The following is an 18423-nucleotide window of genomic DNA, read 5'->3' as shown; positions in this document are numbered from 1 at the left end:
ATGGACCAAATCTGACGGACCAAACAGAGCCCAGTTTTCAACGTCTTTTTTTGGGCTAAATTTGGACCAAATCGGACGGACCAAACAGAACCCAGTTTTCAACGTCTTTTTTTGGGCTAAATTTGGACCAAATCTGACGGACCAAACAGAGCCCAGTTTTCAACGTCTTTTTTTGGGCTAAATTTGGACCAAATCTGACGGACCAAACAGAGCCCAGTTTTCAACGTCTTTTTTTGGGCTAAATTTGGACCAAATCTGACGGACCAAACAGAGCCCAGTTTTCAACGTCTTTTTTTGGGCTAAATTTGGACCAAATCTGACGGACCAAACAGAGCCCAGTTTTCAACGTCTTTTTTTGGGCTAAATTTGGACCAAATCTGACGGACCAAACAGAGCCCAGTTTTCAACGTCTTTTTTTGGGCTAAATGAAGGCTATGACCAAACAGCTAAAGCTATATTAAAGAATGAAGAATCGATTAAAAATTTGAAAAGGAATGTTTTTTTTTCCTTTCTTTTAAAAAAAACTTTTTCTTGTGTTTGTAGATTTTTGTTCCATACAGTAGTACATGTGTAGTTTCCTCACTGTTAAGCTCATTTTGTGTGTATGTGTGTGTAGTTTAGGTTTGACTAAAATCGTATTTATTTTGGACACTCGTTAACACTAGCAACTGCACAGAAAAGGCACTTCTTTTTTTGCAATATTTTCATTCATCTTACGCACCTTTTTAATGTTTTTTATAAGTTGTATATTCTGTGTAACCTATAAAAACATTAAAAAGGTGCGTAAGATGAATGAAAATATTGCAAAAAAAGAAGTGCCTTTTTTGTGCAGTTGCTAGTGTTAACGAGTGTCCAAAATAAATACGATTTTGAAAACATTTCACACAAATAAGTGAATAAATAGAAAATAAAAGGGATACTTTTATTTTAGTACACAAACGCGAGCATCCGTTTTGTGTTTCAGCAATCAGCGCTGTGACAAAAAAAAAAAAGCGCTGTGACAGAGTTGACCAATGAAATCGAGTCATAGACGGGAGTCAATGCTGCGGGGCGTGGTTTTGGCGTAAGGGGCGTGGTTTTGGCGTAAGGGGCGTGGTTTTGGCGTAAGGGGCGTGGTTTGCGCTTAACTGGTTTGGGGGAAAAAATGACGCGAGCCAGACTGAGCGAACGCCGCTCTGCACGTTTGAATCAGGGACTTAGCTAAGTATTTGAGGGGCGGGGGAGGGGTATTTTAATTTTAATACATTTAAAATAAAACATTTAATGGTTTACTTTTGGTAAATGTATTGGACATACTGGCGGGTTGTTTTTACAAGTACAGTTTTTGGATCATCAAAGTTAGGGGGGCAGCTGGGGGGGCAAGGCTCTAGAGTGGGGGGGCACCTGCCCCCCCTTGCCCCCCTGTAGATCCGCCCATGATTCACACACACACACACACACACACACACACACACACACACACACACACACACACACACACACACACACACACACACACACACTACCTTTAAGATTTTTTAAAATGTTTTTGAAGAAGTCTCTTCTGCTCACCAAGGCTGCATTTGTTTGTTTTTTTTTGTTTTTTTGTTGTTGTTTTTTTACAATTTTAAATAACTATTTTATATTTCAATATATTTTAAAATGCAATATATTTCTGTGATTCAAAGATGAGTTTTCAGCATCATTACTCCAGACTTTAGAGTCACAATCCATCAGAAATCTTTTTTTACTTTCTATTTCAGATAAATGCTGTTGTTTAGAACTTTCTATCCATCAAAGAATCCTAAAAAAAAATTGTTTTACACAACTGTGTTCAACACTGATAATAATCATAAATGTTTGTTGATCATCAGATCCTCATATGAGAATGATTAGTGAATTGTCATGTGACACTGAAGACTGGATTAATGATGATAAATTCAGTTTTGATCACAGGAATAAATGACACTTTAATATATATTCACATAGAGAACAGTCACAACAGAACTGTCACAATATTACAGCTTTTTTGTATTTTTAATAACCTAAATGCAGCATTGGTGAGCAGAAGAGACTTCTGTAAAAACATTAAAAAATCTTACTGTTCTCAAACTTTTGACCGGTAGTGTGTTTGTATATTAATCCTGCTGGGATTGAGCTATGAGGAAGTGCAAGTTTACTAATACTTTGTTCAATTTGAATAAATGATTTTGCTTTGCAAGTAATTTTGTGATTCTGCATTTCCTTTTGTAGGTTTTTTTTTTTTAATTGCGTGATATAGGTCTTAAATTTAATTCATAATGGTCTTGAAAAGGTCTTAAAAAGTCTTAAATTTGACTTGGATACCCTGGGGAATGAGTAGGTCTAAGGATTTATTGTAAAATCATTTTAAAAATCTGCTTTTTATCTGCGATATCAATTTCTTAAAGTCTGTCTTTAATATGAAATATGAGCCTCTTATGCATCCACTGTGGGGAAAAAACTCCTGTATATTTAAGAGAAACATATGGATTGTCATATACATTTATTTAGAGAGAAGTATTATTTATCTAATTTGTTACCAAAAAGTTTAATTCATACTGGATGCCAGAGGGCGCCTTCGAGCAGAAACTCCACATTTGCCTCAGTATTCAGGAAGTTTTCAGGAAATCCCTAATGTGAAGCTTAGCTAGCGCTGTAGTCTGAATAAAAGAAAGATAGAAACGCTTTGACTGAGTAAACATGAAGACAATAAACACGACCGCATCAAGATATGGTGTATTTGAGTTCTTCAAGCCTTCTCTGGTATTTTAATAATAATAAAGCAGTGCTGATTGACGTAGACTTTATCACTGTATAGAATACTATCCAATAACTACATTGTCAGCCTCATTCTGTGATAAGAAGCCACGTCAGCTCACAACTTGACCGACTATATGAAATGAGTTAAAACATGTTATTAAACGTATTTTGTTGGTTTATGAACGCTTCACATTACTAGTTTGTTCCAAACTGAGTTTTCAAACGCAAATTATAAGCGACTAACTTTACTTGTGTGTACAGCATTTTGAATGGGAATAAGTCAAAGCAATTTGAAAAAGCACCAAAATGACGGGACGAGCAAGAGAGAGATCAAGAGGCAGAGGTCGTGGTCAGGAGCCTGCTGCTTCTGGCGCGGTGAGTTTATTTATAATTAGTTGAATATGATATATCTTTATTGAAATAAGCTTTTTAGTATTCCAATTCCTCTGCAGCAACCACCATTATCACAAGAGGCTGCAAAGCCAGTTATGCCCACTGCACCTGAAGGACAGCTGGTGGGCAGAGGGAGACCTGCACCTGGAGCGATGTCTGAAGAAGGTAAGTGCAATTAGTGGAAATATATACTGCACTATTATATACTATAACATTCACAAATCCTGTATCTTACTCTTTTCTTTATATCTCCCTGTAGCAATGCTCACGATTTCTGCAGGCTTTCAGCAGGTAAAGATAGGGGAGAGAGGTGGGCGCAGGCGGGATTTCCATGATTCTGGTGTCCACACTCGCCAACTCATGGAACATGTGAAAGAGTGCAAAACAGGTAACACCAAAATGTTAATGAGCATGAATTGATTTTTGCTGTTTTGCAATATGCATCGCGGATACATTGATCTTGAAACATGTATTTCTGAATCGTGAATTATTGATTTCAGTCAATAATCGATTTAAAATGCTAAGAATCTAATTAATCGTGATTCAATAGCGATTCAGTGCTTTAAAATATATAAACATTAAATTGCTACATGCACAAATTCATGGAGATGTTGTGTGGTGTCATTCGCTCTCTCACAGCTCTCTTGCACAGATACATATAAAGAGAACAAAGAGGGCTTTTCTTACTATTCCGTGTAGAAAAGTTAGTTTAGGATTAGCTGGAAAAGTGCTTGACATTCTAGTCTATATTTGCAGCTCCCTAAATACAATGGCAAGCAGTTTTATAGAAGAGGCATTTAGTAGGGGTGTAACGATTCGTTTTAACAACGATACGATTCGTATCACGATTTGAGGTTGTCGATACGATTCAAGGACGATATTGGTTAATTTAGAACGATACGATCCGAAACGATTCAGTGACTTGAAATCGATTCAGTAACTTTTTAGCCAAAAATTGTGTGACTGAAATAATTATCTGGATACTGGTCAGTGCAGGTGAAGTTTCCTAGATTCCTGTTGTTTCTTGTAAGGGAATCCGGTATATCAATTAATTATGGATATAAACAAACAAGTAAACAACAATTAATGGCAAATGCATTCAAATTTTATTTGAATAAAGTGCAACCAACAGTTTAGGTTGAATTAACAGGAAGTTAACCTTTTCTGCTCTCATTTTCAATATTCAATACATATTCAATAAAAGCACAGTAAGTGCAACCAACATTTCAACAGTAGGTTAACCTGCTACTTCTGCTTTTGTTTTCCAACATAAAAATATAACAATATTAATATCAAAAATAAAGTGCAACTAACTTCTCTTCAGGTTTAATTAATAGTAAGTTTACCTGCTACTTTTGCTGTTGTTTTTCAACATTAAAATAATACAAATACAATATTAATATCAAAAATAAAGTGCAACCAACATTTCTTCAGATTGAATAAACTGGCTGAACCTGCTACTACTCTCAGTTTAATAAACAAACAATATTTAACAAAAGATAAAATGTAACCAACTACTCTTCAATGACTCTACAGATTTCTTTTTCAAAAATATCACCATGATCTGACCGCAGAACACTTCTCTGTGCGTTCACTATGTCGCCAGCTGTACTAAAACTCGCTCTGCTGGCACACTGGTGTCAGGAATGCACAGGTAACAAGCAAGGGTTGAAAGTACAGGTAGCTCTTTCTCCTGGTGGCTTGATAATTTCTCGCTCGTTGGCTTCTCCTCTGCCATGCGCCATGCTATGTTTTGTTTTCTCAAGCCCCGTTCACACCGCCAGCGACACGCAGCGACAAAGCGACACGATCCCATTCATTTCAATGAGCGCTGCTGCAGGTGCGTTGCGATGATGTCACAGATAGGCAGACTGAATCGAGTAACGTTTAACGCCTTTATCATTAAAAGTGCTAAGAAAAAACATCCATATAAAGTCTGACGTGCTTAAATCCAATGTGTTATTTCCTATGATCGATACAATCGATTGATTACCTTTTAAAACGATGTTAGATCGATATATGTCGTCCGGAAGGCCAACTTGCCGAGCACAGATTGATGTAGTTAGATCATAGGAAAATAAATCGATACATCGATGTAGTAGATGAATCGTTACACCCCTAGTTTTTATACTGTACAAACTGTACATTCTATCCCCCTACACTACCCCTAAACCTACATATCACACACACACACACACACACACACACACACTAACACACACACACACACACACACACACACACACACACACACACAGGGCCGTTTGAAGAAATTTGGGGGCCCCAAGCAAAATGGACATAGAGACAGTGCAAATACTGTTGTTGCATATACTGTCCATAAAATTTGAAAACATTTGCAAAAAACACCACTGTATCATTAAAAAAAATTTGTAAACCTTTAACCGTTTTTAAAACATATATAAACATTACATAGATAGACGGACCAGATATTCCTAACACTTTGGGAATACTTAAGGGTTACTAGTTGGTTTGTAAACTGTCTATAAACATTATCTAGATGGTTATTATAAAGTTGCAACAGATGACTATAATACCTTGATAAATAGTTAATAAACAGTACCAGTAAAACATGTGGGCAGTACCAGTAAAACATGTAAACAGTACCAGTCAAACATGTGGGTTGTCCTGATACTGTACTTCAAAATGTAACAGTGTAAAAATTGACACAGAATAAAGTAATTGTTCAAGATCTATTGGTAACTCATAAAAATAATGTCATATTTGCATAAACTGTCACTACCGTATATATCCCGACACTAGCACACAAAGATAAGCTATGAAAAAAATAATGTTCCTCTGCCTCTTTCTGGTTAAATAATGTTTATAATAATTGTTAATATAGCATACTATATTAACTATTCCAGGTTATTTATGCATAGCATAAATAATAGTTAGTATAGCATGCTATGCCACTTTCATCAAAACATATTACAAAGCTATAGCAATCTCATGTAATTTCGTCTGTTCGAAAAAAAAAAGTTGCTCTAACTGTTCGTTACAAGCAGCATTTGCCGTCAGGCAGGTAACGATAGCTAACATAAACATATTTTTGCTAGCCTACCTGCTGCAAACTTACACTTTTTTTGTACAAGACAAGTAGAGCTATTTTATCCAGTGTAATTTATCACATACCACTATCTTGTTTTTTTTCTTATCCTCCTCTTCCTTTCTCTATTTTCTTTTCTGGCTTCCTGAAGCATAAAATTCCGCTTCAAATCCGAGGATGTTTTGTATTTTGCCGCAGCAGAGATCGCGTGGTTGGCTGGCTGCTGTCAGCGACTTCTGAGAGGGGCCCCTTAAGGGGGATCCCGATAACAGTGTCATTGCACTTTACTGCATTGACTATCAATGGGGCGCTCACACAGTTTGTCGTTTCATTTTATTCTTAACCTGTCGCTGTCTTGGGGCCCCAGGCCAGCTCGAGGCCCCAAGCAATTGCTTGGTTTGCCTGCCTTGTCGCGACGGGCCTGGTGTGTATGTGTGTGTGTGTGTGTGTGTGTGTGTGTGTGTGTGTGTGTGTGTGTCAGTGTCCCTTGATTAGCTGACATGAGACGCATCCACACAGACAGGACACTGACACACACACACACACACACACACACACACACACACATGTTGGTGCAACAGCATTATGAGGACTCTCCATAGGCGTAATGGTTTTTATACTGTATAAACTGTATATTCTATCCCCCTACACTGCCCCTGCCCCTAAACCTAACCCTCACAGGAGACATTCTGCATTTTTACATTTTTAATAAAACATTGTTTAATATGTTTTTAAAGTGATTTGATTTACGGGGACATTTGAAATGTCCTCATAAACCACCTTGATGTTGTAATACCAGTGTAATACCCATGTCATTATACAAATTTGTGTCCTCATAAATCACATAAACAAGCACACACACACACACACACACACACACACACACACACACACAGACAGGACACTGACACATACACACACACACACACACACACACACACAGGACACTGGCATACAGCGCGCTCTCTTATGTCTTGTCGCGCTTGGAAGCATTTACATGAATAGGAGTGTGGTGATCATGTAACGCTAAGCAAAAATGGATATAAAAACGGACGCTGCGTTATTTGCGTTAAATATTTTTAATGCGTTAAGCTTCCGTTTCACGTTGACCGAGTTTGGTGGAGATTGAATAAATCGCCTACGAGGAGAACGTAAAAACTCAGACCCTGAATTATACAAATATTCACGTTCAAACAAACTAACTTTCTGTGAAAAAAGACACTTATAAACAGACACTTGTAGAAAATAATGTGAATTTTTTTTTTTTTATAAATTTGAACTATGTCAGTAAATAATGAATTTAAAGACAAATGTGTCAAAAGTGATCTTTGCAAACACAGCACATGACCTTCTGTAAAGCACATGTATAGAAAACACACTCACACTCCTCTGTTTTTAAAAAAGAGTTCTGTCTGAATGAGTACATGAAATCACGGCTGTCAGGTGAAAAGAATTGTAACTCAAATGTCATTTAGAAAATTAGTCCTGTATGAGTAGTGATATAGTGTCATAGTTCATGTCCACATTAACCACTACGTTGTAATACCAGTGTAATACCCATGTCATCATACACATTTGTGTCCTCATGAATCACATTAACAAGCACACATACAGAGAAAGGGAGTTTCAAAAATAATACAACACTGCCCCCTTTTGGTGATAGAGGGGAGGGCACACAAACAGCCAAAAACATTATTAAACTTTGACATGTTGCCATGGCAACATTTTTTGAAATATTAGGAATCCATTCATATGTCTCTATCTGTCATGTTTTCACATTATACTGATGAAGTTTGAAGTCAATCGGGTGCAAATAAGATGGGGATTCAAAGCATTTTTGAAAGTGACACACTTCCTGCTGCCAGTTGGTGGCACTATAACTTTGACTCACAAAAGTCATATCCATGTGATCGGCCTCTTACAACGAACACACAGCTGAAGTTTCATCCAAATCATTCAATGTTTGCACAAGTTATTACACACTTCCTGTTTCCCTTTTCTCGCCATAAATTCGTTGCTTCGCCACGGCCAAACCGTTTGAGTTATCAAAAATCCGCTCGCAATTTAGCATCCTCTGTGTCTTGACTTTATGCTGACCGAGTTTGGCACTGATTGAAACAATGGCCTCGGAGGAGTATATTAAATTCCAGAGCATGTGTTTTCAGAACAACCCATATCAGCTCACTTCCTGTTGGGCTGACACGTAACTTAGAGCACGAAAGTTGTTTGGCCCAATGAGGTCTATATGTGTACCGAGTTTCATACATGTACGTGCAAGTGTGTTTGATATATAGACCAAGTTTTCAGACCCCACTTTAGGGGGCGCTGTCGAGCCCCACTGCCACGCCCGGGTACCAGCTTCAGCCCGGCTCTGATGGCCGCGCATTCCGACGCCTGTGCGAAGTTTCAAGAGTTTTCGAGCATGTTAAGTGCCCCAAAAGTACCCGAGAAGTCAAAAAAAAAGAAAAAAAAAAAAAAAAAAAAAAAAAAAGAATAATCCTTAGGGGAACAATAGGGCTCTGCGCCCTTTGGGCTTGGGCCCTAATAATAATAATCCTAAGGAAAACAATAGGGCTCTGCGCCCTTTCAGGCTTGAGCCCTAAATAATCCTTAGGGGAACAATAGGGCTCTGCGCCCTTTGGGCTTGGGCCCTAATAAACTTTCGAAATCCAATAGGGTCCTCACACCATCGGTGCTCGGGCCCTAAAAATTCACATGTACATAAATATTCACAGCCTTTGCCATGACACTCAAAACTGAGCTCAGGTGCTTGACCGGACGGAGTCCACTGGTGGTAAATTCAGTTGATTAGACAGGATTTGGAAAGGCACCCACCTGTCTATATAAGGTCCCACAGGAAGGAATTGGAATTGTAGTCCAAGGAATTGTCTGTAGACCTCAGGCACAGATCTTGGGAAAGTTACAGAAACATTTCTGCAGCATTGAAGTTCCCCATGAGCACAGTGGGCTCCATCATCCATACATGAAGAAGTTTGGCACCACAAGGACTCTTCCTAGAGCTGGCCGCCCGGACAAATCGGGGGAGCGATCGGGGGAGAAGGGCCTTAGTCAGGGAGGTGACCAAGAACCCGATGGTCACTCTGACAGAGCTCCAGCGTTTCTCTGTGGAGAGAGGAGAACCTTCCAGAAGAACAACCATCTCTGCAGCTCTCCACCAATCAGGCCTGTGTGGTAGAGTGGCCAGACGGCACATGACAGACCGCCTGGAGTTTGCCAAAAGGCACCTGAAGGACTCAGACCATGAGAAAGTAAATTCTCTGGTCTGATGAAACAAAGATTAGGGCTGTAACGATTTGACCAAAAATAAAAACCTTCTAATGAAAAAGTGCATTTCTTTGTGATGTTAAAATACTTGAAGGAAACGGTTCACTTTCAGCAGTTCTTGTCTATGGGGCAGATTTCTGCTTGTACATCAGATAAATGAACACAGTAGGCCTGCATTACATTTATTTGAATGCATTAATGAGAGAGTGATTGTGTGTGTGAATTAGTCTTACCGTCTCTATTCATTATGAAGCTGTGGTTTGTACTTACTTCAAAGGTATTCAAATCTATAACGGTTGAGTTTCTAAGCTACTTTGGTGACTTTACTTTAGTCACAGGACAGCGTTGACACTGCGTTTCTGCGCTGCTCTCTGCAAGTGATCTTCACGTGATGTGCGAGCTTCTGTCTGAGTGTTCGTTTGTCACAATATATAAGCCATTAGTTCAACATAATACACATCTGATGGACTAAAATCGCTTTAATGTTCAAACTGGCAGGACTTAAAACACATACAAATGACAAAGCTTTGTGAGGACGAAAGTGAAAGCGATCTGGCTTCAGGGCTTGTCTGTGTGTGTGTGTGTGGCAGCGCGTAGGCTATAAGAACGGCGATTAACTGACCAGTATACTGCCGTCCAAAGGCAAAGCGCAGTAACTACAAATTTGGTCAAAATTGAGTTAAGACTTGAAATGGGCTTTGTGACATCTGTTCTGTCTTGTGACAAAGTTTGCTGGTTCAATTTTGTCCAGTTTTAGAGAAACGAGCGTGTCAAAATTGCAGTAACTACAAAATCCAAGCCAATACCAAGGCAAACCGCAGTAAGTGATGTTACTGTGTTCTAGCTTTGTTTCCCCGCTTTTGACACCGCAGATACTGCGGTTTCAGCCTCGTCACGATGGGGATTGTATGCGGTTTGCCCCGATCGTAACACACAGAAACAACAAGCCAACCATGGCACAATCCCGCAGCCAAATGATGGTTGAACTCGCGTTAAAACGCAAATATTCAAAGACTGGTAAGAAAGATAGCAAAATATAAACTCATAGTAAGGCAACTAACAGCTTTATAATCAGTTAACATTGACTAGCCAGCCGCTAGCAAATTTTGATTTACCTGTGCTGCTCTATTAAAGGCAATATCCTCTGACAACGTAATGATAATCCCATTGAATCACGTTGGTGTTTGTTGATTCGGACATCTCTCCGTTTCAGGCAGCTAATCCAATTGTATTGACAGGGGTTACTTCTTCAAAAGTTAGCTGGGTCTGGTAAAGTTATCTAGTTAGACAAAGTTACTCTAAAAGTTAGCGACGCCAGCCGGGCGACAGCAAGCACACTAGGTGAAAAAGTACACTTGCATAATGTACTGAAAGTACTCTATTTTCACGCACTAATTTCGTAGGCTACTTAATAAACAAAACAAAAAAAGTGCCAATCAGTTTTTTGGATTTCACAGATAGGCTAGCTAAGAATACATAATAATTATATTTTAATGATTAATTATAGCTTTAAGGGTGTAGATAGCATAAACAGGAAATGTACATGTTTGAGTAAAGCTTAGAAGTTAGGCTAAAGGGAGAAGAAGCATACGTAAGTTAACTTACTCTCTAACCTCTAATTCTAGGAAATTATGTATGGCCATATTAAAGCGATAGTTCAACCGAAAATGAAAATTCTGTATTATATAAAGTTTATTATTACTATAAACATGTATTAAGAAGCATGAAAAAAAGTTGGATGAACACATTTAGTTTGTAGATACTGCACTTTGCCTTTGCAATAGTGTTTAAGTTGTTTAAGGTCATTCAAAGGCAGAGTGCAGTATCTGCATTTTGGAGGTCAAAGATCACATCGGTGGTCATGGTTTTTATCTATAAAACATTTCTTCCTAAGAAGGCAATACATGAATCCATTACCACTAATCTACCCACAACATGTTTGACTGGCTGGTGTAAAAACTTTAAAGCCATTTTTCTCAGTTTCAGTGTTTGCGTAGTTACTGCACTTAGCCTTTGTAGGGCAGTATAAAGGAACTGGGAGACAAGTCAGGATCGAGGGAACGATGAATGCAGCGATGTAACAGAGACATCCTTGATGAGAACCTGCTCCAGAGCGCTCTGGACCTCAGACTGGGGCGAATGTTCATCTTCCAACAGGACAACGACCCCAAGCACACAGCCAAGATAACAAAGGAGTGGCTACGGGACAACTCTGTGAACGTCGTTGAGTGGCCCAGCCAGAGCCCAGACCCGATTGAACATCTCTGGAGAGATCTGAAAATGGCTGTGCACCGATGCGCCCCATCCAACCCGATGACAGGCCCTGCAAAGAAGAATGGGAGAAACTGCCCAAAAATAGGTGTGCCAAGCTTGTAGCATCAAACTCAAAAAAACGTTGTAATTAGTGCCAAAGGTGCTTCAACAAAGAATAGAGCAAAGGCTGTGAATACTGTACATTTTTTTTTTTTTTTTTTAATATACATTTGCAATGAGAGAGAGAGTCCGGTTCCCAAAGCGCACTGCCATCCGGCCTTCCACCAGCCGGGTGAACTCTTGCAGGCGATGGCGCTGGAAACCCTTCGATGGACGGCTCTCTGACTCCTGCCCCGCCTCGTGGACGACGACGACAGCCCCTCCGGCCTCAGGCAAACGCTGGCGGCTCCTCCTCTCCCTCCCGATAGATGGATAGAGTCCGGTTCCCAAAGCGCACTGCCATCCGGCCTTCCACCAGCCGGGTGAACTCCTCCAGGCGATGGCGCTGGAAACCCTTCGATGGACGGCTCTCTGACTCCTGCCCCGCCTCGTGGACGACGACGACAGCCCCTCCGGCCTCAGAAACACCTGCCAGTGAATCCCCTGTTCCCTGCACCTCTTCTATCTATCTATCTATCTATCTATCTATCTATCTATCTATCTATCTATCTATCTATCTATCTATCTATCTATCTATCTATCTATCTATCTATCTATCTCTGTCTATCTATCTATCTATCTATCTATCTATCTATCTATCTATCTATCTATCTATCTATCTATCTATCTATCTATCTATCTATCTATCTATCTCTGTCTATCTATCTATCTATCTATCTATCTATCTATCTATCTATCTATCTATCTATCTATCTATCTATCTATCTCTGTCTGTCTGTCTATCTATCTATCTATCTATCTATCTATCTATCTATCTATCTATCTATCTATCTATCTATTATATTACGTATCTATCTATCTATCTATCTATCTATCTATCTATCTATCTGTCTATCTATCTATCTATCTATCTATCTATCTATCTATCTATCTATCTATCTATCTATCTATCTATCTCTGTCTATCTATCTATCTATCTATCTATCTATCTATCTATCTATCTATCTATCTATCTATCTATCTCTGTCTATCTATCTATCTATCTATCTATCTATCTATCTATCTATCTATCTATCTATCTATCTATCTCTGTCTGTCTGTCTATCTATCTATCTATCTATCTATCTATCTATCTATCTATCTATCTATCTATCTATCTATCTATCTATCTATCTATCTCTGTCTATCTATCTCTATCTATCTATCTATCTATCTATCTATCTATCTATCTATCTATCTATCTATCTATCTATCTATCTATCTATCTATCTATCTATCTATCTATCTATCTATCTATCTCTGTCTATCTATCTATCTATCTATCTATCTATCTATCTATCTATCTATCTATCTATCTATCTATCTATCTATCTATCTATCTCTGTCTGTCTGTCTATCTATCTATCTATCTATCTATCTGTCTGTCTATCTATCTATCTATCTATCTATCTATCTATCTATCTATCTATCTATCTATCTATCTCTGTCTGTCTATCTATCTATCTATCTATCTATCTATCTATCTATCTATCTATCTATCTATCTATCTCTGTCTATCTATCTATCTATCTATCTATCTATCTATCTATCTATCTATCTATCTATCTATCTATCTCTGTCTGTCTATCTATCTATCTGTCTAAGAGGTGCAGGGAACAGGGGATAGATAGAACATAGAATAACATAGAATCTATCTATGTTTTAAAATAAAACATTTAATGGTTTACTTTTGGTAAATGTATTGGACATACTGGCGGGTTGTTTTTACAAGTACAGTTTTTGGATCATCAAAGTTAGGGGGGCAGCTGGGGGGGCAAGGCTCTAGAGTGGGGGGGCACCTGCCCCCCCTTGCCCCCCTGTAGATCCGCCCATGATTCACACACACACACACACACACACACACACACACACACACACACACACACACACACACACACACACACACACACACACACACACTACCTTTAAGATTTTTTAAAATGTTTTTGAAGAAGTCTCTTCTGCTCACCAAGGCTGCATTTGTTTGTTTTTTTTTGTTTTTTTGTTGTTGTTTTTTTACAATTTTAAATAACTATTTTATATTTCAATATATTTTAAAATGCAATATATTTCTGTGATTCAAAGATGAGTTTTCAGCATCATTACTCCAGACTTTAGAGTCACAATCCATCAGAAATCTTTTTTTACTTTCTATTTCAGATAAATGCTGTTGTTTAGAACTTTCTATCCATCAAAGAATCCTAAAAAAAAATTGTTTTACACAACTGTGTTCAACACTGATAATAATCATAAATGTTTGTTGATCATCAGATCCTCATATGAGAATGATTAGTGAATTGTCATGTGACACTGAAGACTGGATTAATGATGATAAATTCAGTTTTGATCACAGGAATAAATGACACTTTAATATATATTCACATAGAGAACAGTCACAACAGAACTGTCACAATATTACAGCTTTTTTGTATTTTTAATAACCTAAATGCAGCATTGGTGAGCAGAAGAGACTTCTGTAAAAACATTAAAAAATCTTACTGTTCTCAAACTTTTGACCGGTAGTGTGTTTGTATATTAATCCTGCTGGGATTGAGCTATGAGGAAGTGCAAGTTTACTAATACTTTGTTCAATTTGAATAAATGATTTTGCTTTGCAAGTAATTTTGTGATTCTGCATTTCCTTTTGTAGGTTTTTTTTTTTTAATTGCGTGATATAGGTCTTAAATTTAATTCATAATGGTCTTGAAAAGGTCTTAAAAAGTCTTAAATTTGACTTGGATACCCTGGGGAATGAGTAGGTCTAAGGATTTATTGTAAAATCATTTTAAAAATCTGCTTTTTATCTGCGATATCAATTTCTTAAAGTCTGTCTTTAATATGAAATATGAGCCTCTTATGCATCCACTGTGGGGAAAAAACTCCTGTATATTTAAGAGAAACATATGGATTGTCATATACATTTATTTAGAGAGAAGTATTATTTATCTAATTTGTTACCAAAAAGTTTAATTCATACTGGATGCCAGAGGGCGCCTTCGAGCAGAAACTCCACATTTGCCTCAGTATTCAGGAAGTTTTCAGGAAATCCCTAATGTGAAGCTTAGCTAGCGCTGTAGTCTGAATAAAAGAAAGATAGAAACGCTTTGACTGAGTAAACATGAAGACAATAAACACGACCGCATCAAGATATGGTGTATTTGAGTTCTTCAAGCCTTCTCTGGTATTTTAATAATAATAAAGCAGTGCTGATTGACGTAGACTTTATCACTGTATAGAATACTATCCAATAACTACATTGTCAGCCTCATTCTGTGATAAGAAGCCACGTCAGCTCACAACTTGACCGACTATATGAAATGAGTTAAAACATGTTATTAAACGTATTTTGTTGGTTTATGAACGCTTCACATTACTAGTTTGTTCCAAACTGAGTTTTCAAACGCAAATTATAAGCGACTAACTTTACTTGTGTGTACAGCATTTTGAATGGGAATAAGTCAAAGCAATTTGAAAAAGCACCAAAATGACGGGACGAGCAAGAGAGAGATCAAGAGGCAGAGGTCGTGGTCAGGAGCCTGCTGCTTCTGGCGCGGTGAGTTTATTTATAATTAGTTGAATATGATATATCTTTATTGAAATAAGCTTTTTAGTATTCCAATTCCTCTGCAGCAACCACCATTATCACAAGAGGCTGCAAAGCCAGTTATGCCCACTGCACCTGAAGGACAGCTGGTGGGCAGAGGGAGACCTGCACCTGGAGCGATGTCTGAAGAAGGTAAGTGCAATTAGTGGAAATATATACTGCACTATTATATACTATAACATTCACAAATCCTGTATCTTACTCTTTTCTTTATATCTCCCTGTAGCAATGCTCACGATTTCTGCAGGCTTTCAGCAGGTAAAGATAGGGGAGAGAGGTGGACGCAGGCGGGATTTCCATGATTCTGGTGTCCACACTCGCCAACTCATGGAACATGTGAAAGAGTGCAAAACAGGTAACACCAAAATGTTAATGAGCATGAATTGATTTTTGCTGTTTTGCAATATGCATCGCGGATACATTGATCTTGAAACATGTATTTCTGAATCGTGAATTATTGATTTCAGTCAATAATCGATTTAAAATGCTAAGAATCTAATTAATCGTGATTCAATAGCGATTCAGTGCTTTAAAATATATAAACATTAAATTGCTACATGCACAAATTCATGGAGATGTTGTGTGGTGTCATTCGCTCTCTCACAGCTCTCTTGCACAGATACATATAAAGAGAACAAAGAGGGCTTTTCTTACTATTCCGTGTAGAAAAGTTAGTTTAGGATTAGCTGGAAAAGTGCTTGACATTCTAGTCTATATTTGCAGCTCCCTAAATACAATGGCAAGCAGTTTTATAGAAGAGGCATTTAGTAGGGGTGTAACGATTCGTTTTAACAACGATACGATTCGTATCACGATTTGAGGTTGTCGATACGATTCAAGGACGATATTGGTTAATTTAGAACGATACGATCCGAAACGATTCAGTGACTTGAAATCGATTCAGTAACTTTTTAGCCAAAAATTGTGTGACTGAAATAATTATCTGGATACTGGTCAGTGCAGGTGAAGTTTCCTAGATTCCTGTTGTTTCTTGTAAGGGAATCCGGTATATCAATTAATTATGGATATAAACAAACAAGTAAACAACAATTAATGGCAAATGCATTCAAATTTTATTTGAATAAAGTGCAACCAACAGTTTAGGTTGAATTAACAGGAAGTTAACCTTTTCTGCTCTCATTTTCAATATTCAATACATATTCAATAAAAGCACAGTAAGTGCAACCAACATTTCAACAGTAGGTTAACCTGCTACTTCTGCTTTTGTTTTCCAACATAAAAATATTACAATATTAATATCAAAAATAAAGTGCAACTAACTTCTCTTCAGGTTTAATTAATAGTAAGTTTACCTGCTACTTTTGCTGTTGTTTTTCAACATTAAAATAATACAAATACAATATTAATATCAAAAATAAAGTGCAACCAACATTTCTTCAGATTGAATAAACTGGCTGAACCTGCTACTACTCTCAGTTTAATAAACAAACAATATTTAACAAAAGATAAAATGTAACCAACTACTCTTCAATGACTCTACAGATTTCTTTTTCAAAAATATCACCATGATCTGACCGCAGAACACTTCTCTGTGCGTTCACTATGTCGCCAGCTGTACTAAAACTCGCTCTGCTGGCACACTGGTGTCAGGAATGCACAGGTAACAAGCAAGGGTTGAAAGTACAGGTAGCTCTTTCTCCTGGTGGCTTGATCATTTCTCGCTCGTTGGCTTCTCCTCTGCCATGCGCCATGCTATGTTTTGTTTTCTCAAGCCCCGTTCACACAGCCAGCGACACGCAGCGACAAATCGACACGATCCCATTCATTTCAATGAGCGCTGCTGCAGGTGCGTTGCGATGATGTCACAGATAGGCAGACTGAATCGAGTAACGTTTAACGCCTTTATCATTAAAAGTGCTAAGAAAAAACATCCATATAAAGTCTGACGTGCTTAAATCCAATGTGTTATTTCCTATGATCGATACAATCGATTGATTACCTTTTAAAACGATGTTAGATCGATATATGTCGTCCGGAAGGCCAACTTGCCGAGCACAGATTGATGTAGTTAGATCATAGGAAAATAAATCGATACATCGATGTAGTAGATGAATCGTTACACCCCTAGTTTTTATACTGTACAAACTGTACATTCTATCCCCCTACACTACCCCTAAACCTACATATCACACACACACACACACACACACACACACACTAACACACACACACACACACACACACACACACACACACACACAGGGCCGTTTGAAGAAATTTGGGGGCCCCAAGCAAAATGGACATAGAGACAGTGCAAATACTGTTGTTGCATATACTGTCCATAAAATTTGAAAACATTTGCAAAAAACACCACTGTATCATTAAAAAAAATTTGTAAACCTTTAACCGTTTTTAAAACATATATAAACATTACATAGATAGACGGACCAGATATTCCTAACACTTTGGGAATACTTAAGGGTTACTAGTTGGTTTGTAAACTGTCTATAAACATTATCTAGATGGTTATTATAAAGTTGCAACAGATGACTATAATACCTTGATAAATAGTTAATAAACAGTACCAGTAAAACATGTGGGCAGTACCAGTAAAACATGTAAACAGTACCAGTCAAACATGTGGGTTGTCCTGATACTGTACTTCAAAATGTAACAGTGTAAAAATTGACACAGAATAAAGTAATTGTTCAAGATCTATTGGTAACTCATAAAAATAATGTCATATTTGCATAAACTGTCACTACCGTATATATCCCGACACTAGCACACAAAGATAAGCTATGAAAAAAATAATGTTCCTCTGCCTCTTTCTGGTTAAATAATGTTTATAATAATTGTTAATATAGCATACTATATTAACTATTCCAGGTTATTTATGCATAGCATAAATAATAGTTAGTATAGCATGCTATGCCACTTT

At 37.8% G+C, this 18423-nt stretch overlaps 1 protein-coding gene across 3 annotated transcripts; it reads left to right on the top strand.

Annotated features, from left to right (window-relative positions):
• Positions 1 to 1565: 1565 nt before the first annotated feature.
• Positions 1566 to 15799, top strand: LOC307122388 (piwi-like protein 1). 3 transcript variants are annotated; one of them, XM_079846375.1, is made up of 7 exons: positions 1566 to 2763; positions 3022 to 3135; positions 3213 to 3318; positions 3413 to 3541; positions 15357 to 15470; positions 15548 to 15653; positions 15748 to 15799. In XM_079846375.1, exons 2-5 carry the CDS (start codon positions 3067 to 3069, stop codon positions 15362 to 15364), a joined length of 312 nt encoding a protein of 103 aa, XP_079702501.1. In that variant the 5' UTR covers positions 1566 to 2763; positions 3022 to 3066; the 3' UTR covers positions 15365 to 15470; positions 15548 to 15653; positions 15748 to 15799. The 3 variants fall into 3 exon arrangements, with proteins under 3 accessions (XP_079702501.1, XP_079702500.1, XP_079702499.1); XM_079846374.1 differs by lacking the exons at positions 15357 to 15470; positions 15548 to 15653; positions 15748 to 15799 and having other exon boundaries at positions 3413 to 4419; XM_079846373.1 differs by lacking the exons at positions 15357 to 15470; positions 15548 to 15653; positions 15748 to 15799 and having other exon boundaries at positions 1566 to 3135; positions 3413 to 4424.
• Positions 15800 to 18423: the final 2624 nt, after the last annotated feature.

This window comes from Gobio gobio (assembly GCF_949357685.1).
Source record: "Gobio gobio genome assembly, contig: scaffold_104, whole genome shotgun sequence".
Lineage (NCBI taxonomy): Eukaryota > Metazoa > Chordata > Actinopteri > Cypriniformes > Gobionidae > Gobio > Gobio gobio.
The sequence above is the reverse complement of the archived record's forward strand: the minus strand, read 5'-3'. Positions and strand labels throughout refer to the sequence as shown.